Genomic DNA, 6,194 nt, shown 5'->3' on the forward strand with positions numbered 1-6,194 from the left:
AAAGAAGCCAAACCCAAAATCATCCCCAGACTGGACACTGTTTGTTTACAGTGTAACGCATATCAATAGAAACCGCAGGCGAAGCTTAGAAGGTCGAGTTTCTATAGGAGTGCCCACCTTATCTCATTCATTGTCTGTCAATGGAAAATCAGACAGCCTTTGTCTTGTTTTAAATCAGGCTTGCAGCCATGCCTCCTGTGTGTTAGCAGCACATAAATCAGAACCCAATAAACAGGCAGAAAATAGACACAGGAAGTATGCACACATTTCATCTCCGTTCTAACAATGGAGGCTGCGCAGCACGGCCATCAGACCGGACCTTGAGGCTGGTCAAGCATAGTGTGGTAGGATGAGGTGTTGACCCCCGGAGCGTCTTGAAGGACCCTCAGCTTCCTGCCGCCCGCTCTCGCAGCGCTCCTCCCTGCATCGTCCCAGGAGGACGACAGACCACACGGACAGGATAGGACTCCTCAGGCCAGGCAGGAAAGGAAAAGTATAGGGATATCCTGTCTTTCAGAGGCTTCTCCCTGCATTTAGGGGCCCTCTGCGACATAGATAGAGACGCCTGCTCCTCCTGAGGTCTTGCAGGACATGGAGGCTCACTTCTGTGCGACAAAGGGGAGCAATAAGGAATGTTTGACAAATAACACCAGAGCTCGAAGCAGACACAGTGGCAAACAGGTGACTCAAACACCTGAGGTGACAAGTCAGATGTCTCTTTTTCTCTCCTCACTCTCTCTCTCCTGAGATGGCAAACATTTCAAAGGCGTTCACACAAGACGGCCATCGTTAGTGGAGACACGTCGTTTCCGACAGCAGAAAGGAGCGGAAGTGCCGAAGCTTTTAGGGTGACTCCGGATCTTGGGTTTTGTGAGTCTCGGAGAAGATCATCCTCTTCACAGAGCACAGAGTGTCCCTTTATTCCCTCCTCTATCCTCTCCATTGTGCATCCTTCCCTCCCTCGAGCCTAAATGGATGCCCTGTCATCTGGAGCAGGAGCGAGCCAGTTCAGAAGCTCAGCTGCACTCACTTAAGCATCACAGGTAGAGATAGCTGCACAGAGGAGCACACATGCAAGAGATTACGCAAGAACACGACCATGGGAGGCTGTGTGGCGCATGATGCATTGATTTAGACAATCACTGTAGTGAAGAGCGTTAAAGAGTAGCTTTCATCTTAAAGTGATCATTTAGGGTTGAGCAGACTTTCTAGAAACTGTGAATAATGCAAATGTGGGATGTTTGATGCAGCAATTTCCCTGAATTCAAGACAATAAAGTAAAAGGATTTTTGCCAAGTCTCCTCTGTTATTGCAGCCACATCTTAAAGGTCTCTAACAACAACAACCTGCAGCCACACACAGACTCTCTCTGTGTTTCTGTGTCTTTTAATCACATCATGTTGATGTGTTGATGGTGCTGGATTCTGAAATGTGTAACCTCAATTTCCCCTCTAGACACGTTGTCAGACATTAAGAATTTGTTTTCAAAGACAAACGAATGTCATGTAATCTCTACTTAGTTGAGCTTTAAAATAAAGGCCCTTTATGAATATTTTAACTCTGTTCTATAGTACAGGACATCTTTACATTTTTGATTACAGACAGCTGTCATTCACTACACCCCCACAAAGTGTCACAACAACACATGGAATTGTTAAAAAAGAAAAGAAATGTAATGACCCAACATTTTTTTGAAATGTACAAGATGACATAACTGTGAGTAACTGGAATGCATTTTTGGAGTTAAAAAAGTGAACCATTTTAACTCCTGATGTATAAACCCACACACAGAAGCACACAGATGACTCTTTTTATGACATCCTCCTGACAGGTGGCATGTTGAAAGGAGGCCCAGAAACCCAGAGACAGGCTTATGAATACTGAGTAAGCTATGTACAACCCTTTGCAAACCTTTGAGCACGATTGCTTTACTGTTTCAATATATTGTTGTGGTTTTATATAGTGCATTTACCTGTGTCAATACTTCTGATTTATTGAACCTTTGTTCAGCTTTTTGTCCTCATGTTTAGCTTAATTTAACTTAATTTATTTGCCTCATTTTTATTTCTGTTTATGTAGTATTAATTGAAATAAACAAACGCTGGGTAAAATACCTTAAATTAGAACAAATAGCCAATAAATCTGATTCTGGCTGATGTCAACAGAGTCCTGAAATAATGAAGAACGTCACTCACAAAATACATACTGTGAATGGTGGCTTTGTTTTGACCAGCTTTAAAAGACGGAAAGAGTATTTTAGGGCATAATGTTCAGGTACAGTGGCCTACTAAGTCAATAAACACAGGTTATTTAATTTAAAAATAAAATATAGAATATACTCAACATACTACCCTATTTTGAATTGTGTTATTAGCTATAAGAGAAAAGGTTATACAGTTAAGTCTGTTGTGTTTTTAAATGTGTGTCTAATATGATCGGCTTATGCTTTTAGAAAACGTATGTATACAATTTATTAAGAAAAATAATTCCTGATTTAGAAAGATAGTAAATGCTGACACCTAGTGACAAAAACAGAACCATTCTGTCCCCGGAACCTAAGTGTCCTAGCTGAGGCGATCTTCGGAGTTATTTATGAGACGGACCCCACTAGCCAATGCTAAGCGATGCTAGGCCTTCAGAAGCTAACACGTCTAATTAAACTCCTTTATTTCAGTCTGCTCTGAAGTACTCATGTTATCTCGCAAGCAGAAACGCGTGTGGAGGTACGTGGAGGAGGGCAGCGTGCTGAAGCTGAAGTCGTACCTCCGGAGGCACCGGGACCTGGATGTGAACTTCTCCCACGGCCGGAGGGAGAGGAGCCCGCTGCACCTCGCCTGCTGCCTGGGAGACGACGCTGCGCTGCGGCTGCTGCTCAGACACGGAGCCGATGTCCTCCAGAAGAACCGCAAAGGAGACACGGTGTTACACGTAGCCGTCAACAAGGCTCTGAAAAACAACAATACAGGTGAGGGAGACTCGGTGAAGAAGCTGTGATTGACTTATATACTATTTATAACTGTATCTGTTACCTCTATATTTAGTGCTTATAGGACATAGCCTACCTTTACTACGTTCTGTTAACATACATCTATGATTTCTTATTGTTGGATGTAACCAAATTCATTTGTTATTTTTATTAATACTGTTACTACATGGTGTTACTTCTTCTTATTGTTTTTTTTCTTTTAATTATCCCTGTGTATGAGGCTGTAGCTTCACCCCAAATTGCTCCTGTGGCAATTTCGCACAATATTGAGTGTAGGCCTATGTCAGTAACTTTGGGTAAAAGTGTCTAACAAGTGACATGTAATGTAATGTAATGTGTACTATCTGTGTTTCTCTCTCATTCTTTTACTGCTATAACACCTGCATTTCCATACAGTGATCAATAAAGGTATATCTTATCTTATTTACTTGAGAAAAGAAGATCCAATGTACTTAATTAACATTTAGAGGTGAGCCTATTTGAACTTAACTACATTTATTTCACAGCTTTAGTTACTAGTTTATTTGCTGATGTAGTGTATTCAACGGCTATATTATGACGTGTGTGTATATATAGCTTAAGCTACACTGCAGTCTGTAAAGTAATAATAATACTAATGCATTTTATTTATATAGGCACCTTTCAAGGCTCTCAAGGTCGCCAACTCGCTGTACAAGATACAAAAACACAAAACAAAAACAAAACACTAGCAGAAAATCAAGACAATATAATCAATAAGAACAGAGGTGTCATGAGTAGTGATCAGGGTGATATGCCAGTGTGAAGAGATATATTTTTAGACGTGATTTGAAAATCGAGAGAGTCAATATTCCGGATGTCCAGTGGAGAGCGGCTGAAGGCTCTGGACACCATGGTGGTTAAGCAGAAGGGTGGTGCAGTGAGGTGGATGGAAGCAGAAGACCTAAGAGTGCAGGAGGGTGTGTTGATGTGCAGGAGGTCGGACAGGTACAGAGGAGTGAGGTTGTGGATAGCCTTAAAGGTGATGAGCGGTCTCTTAAAATCGTTACGGTATTCGCCAGGCAGCCGGGGAAGTTGCTGAAGAACAGGAGTGATGTGGTTATAGGAGGGGATTCTGGTGATGATGTGACGACAGAGTTTTGGACCAGTTGAAGGTTGTAGATGGACTTGAGAGGGAGACCAAAGAGAAGAGAGTTGCTGTAGTCGATGCGTGGAGGACGGGCGGAGGAGGTTGATGTTACGTATATGGAAATAAGCAGACCGAATGACATTACTGATGTGAGTTTTTAAGGAAAGTCTGACAGCCAGACCCTCTTAACCTGAGGGGAGGGTGAGACTGAGGAGTTGTCGATGGAAATGGAGAAACTGTCAGGTTTGTGAGGGTGGATTTGGTTCCAATGAGGAGAACCTCAGATTTATCACTGTTACGTTTGAGGAAGTTGTAGGAGAACCAGGATTTGACTTCCTGTGTGATTTTAATTTGTTTATTTATTTTTTATTAACATAATTATGCATTGTTGGAGCCTAACACTCTGAAACTAACGCTTTCATGTAATTCTTGTGTATATGATGATTAAGAATGTCAACCTAAATATCTTACATGTTTCCCTGCAGCGTATAATGACCTAGTAGAGCCTCTCCAAAACAGTTGTCCAGAAGCTTTGGATACTCCCAACAATGCTGGAGTCACACCTCAAGACCTGCTGGACTGGAGGAAACAAACAAAGGTAAATTAGACATTTGGAAACATTTGATAGTGCTGTGTTTTGATAGTTGCTATGAAAAGTTGTCCCAGTGCCAGATTTTTAAATAGCTTGTTTTTCCTGATCAAAAGCCCAAAATGCAAAAGTATCTTTATTGATGCTTTCTATAACGCTCATGTGATTAATCTATTTTTGTTAGCAATTTATTCTTACATAATTTCCCATGAAAATTCAGTTTATTTGACAAAAATATATTCTCTGTTTATTTTCATAATATACACCAATGTATCTAATTGGTAATAAAGACAATTCAATTAAGCTGTATTAAATGTGTTATCCGATGTCTAAAGAGCAAAAAGTTTGTTAGTTAAGGATCATTTTTACATATATGACCTTATATTCTTCAGGCTGCTGAAAACATGAGTCGTCCATCTGAAAAAGACCCCCAGAAGGAGTGGATCGAAAAGCTGTTTGGGGAATGCGTGGATGAGTTCCATGAAACCTTTGGTGTGTATGATGGTACATTCATGTCTTTCTTTAAGGCTGGATTTGATTCTAGCAGTTTTGACTTGATCATAACACAGCTGTTCTTGATTCACAGCTGATGATTATCTTCCTGTCGATGATGATGAGGAAGACTTTGGGGACTGGGCTGACCGTATTAGAAGAGATTATTATGATAAGAAGATCGCTGAAACTCAGAGACTGGCAGCTTCGTCTTCTGGGTGGAAAAAGAAAAAGAAGAGTGATCAAGAGAGAGAGCAGGAGGCGCAGAGCCACAAGGAGCTGCACGAGAAGCTGCAGAGGGAACACGAAGAGTACCTGGCACGAGCCAAACGTAAAGAGGAAGAGACTAAACTGGGTAAAAAGCGCACGTACGATGAAAAGTGCGCGGCTACTTTTGATGGTGGCTCTTCGTCTAAAGACACAAAGCTGAGCTACAGCGACATCCCCTGGCCGGCTCCACGAGGCACCGTGCAGGATATGCTGGATGTGATGCTGCACGGCGTGGACAGGAACGACGTGCCGGTGTTCCGTAAAATGCTCCTGAAGCAGCAAGTGCTGTGGCATCCTGACAAGTTTGCCCAGCGCTGTGAAGCTCGTTTAGAGGAGAAGGACAAACAGCGGATTCTGGATACAGTCACAGCGCTGTCGCAGGAGCTCAACAGTCTGGCACAGAGCCTCAAGTCTTAAAATGTTAACTTTATATATAATAAGCGTATTTTCTGGACAATAGAACTGTTGCATTAAAGCAGTGGTTCCCAAAGTGGGGGGCAAAGAGGCATGACAGGGGGCGCGAGAGACCAGGAGGAAAAATGGTTATTAAAAAATAAAAATAAATCCTCATTTGAAAAATTATTGATTCGAAGAGTGTGTGTGTGTGTGTGTGTGTGTGTGTGTGTGTGTGTGTGTGTGTGTGTGTGTGTAATGAGCTGATCTGGAAGCAGTTTCTCTCTTTACTCCCTGTCATGCTCCAGCAGTTTCCCCCCGCCCTCACCTGCTGTTAAACACAGCCGGTCACCGTG

The 6,194-nt window shown here is 42.2% G+C and overlaps 1 protein-coding gene across 1 annotated transcript; it reads left to right on the forward strand.

Moving 5' to 3' along the window:
* The first annotated feature begins 2,486 nt into the window (after positions 1 to 2,486).
* nfkbil1 (nuclear factor of kappa light polypeptide gene enhancer in B-cells inhibitor-like 1) lies at positions 2,487 to 6,005 on the forward strand. The gene is made up of 4 exons (XM_010768250.1): positions 2,487 to 2,965; positions 4,580 to 4,692; positions 5,076 to 5,175; positions 5,270 to 6,005. The coding sequence occupies exons 1-4, from the start codon at positions 2,692 to 2,694 to the stop codon at positions 5,860 to 5,862; spliced, it is 1,080 nt and encodes a 359-aa protein (XP_010766552.1). The 5' UTR covers positions 2,487 to 2,691; the 3' UTR covers positions 5,863 to 6,005.
* Positions 6,006 to 6,194: the final 189 nt, after the last annotated feature.

Source organism: Notothenia coriiceps, unplaced genomic scaffold (assembly GCF_000735185.1).
Source record: "Notothenia coriiceps isolate Sejong01 unplaced genomic scaffold, NC01 NC01_scaffold00005461, whole genome shotgun sequence".
Classification (NCBI taxonomy): domain Eukaryota; kingdom Metazoa; phylum Chordata; class Actinopteri; order Perciformes; family Nototheniidae; genus Notothenia; species Notothenia coriiceps.

Excerpts from the sequence above, each read along its gene's own strand:
- nfkbil1 (XM_010768250.1), top strand. The coding sequence starts at position 2,692 with ATGTTATCTCGCAAGCAGAAACGCGTGTGGAGGTACGTGGAGGAGGGC. Across the intron at positions 4,693-5,075 it reads ACTGGAGGAAACAAACAAAG|GCTGCTGAAAACATGAGTCG; the intron begins GTAAATTAGACA and ends TATATTCTTCAG. Across the intron at positions 5,176-5,269 it reads TGAGTTCCATGAAACCTTTG|CTGATGATTATCTTCCTGTC; the intron begins GTGTGTATGATG and ends CTTGATTCACAG.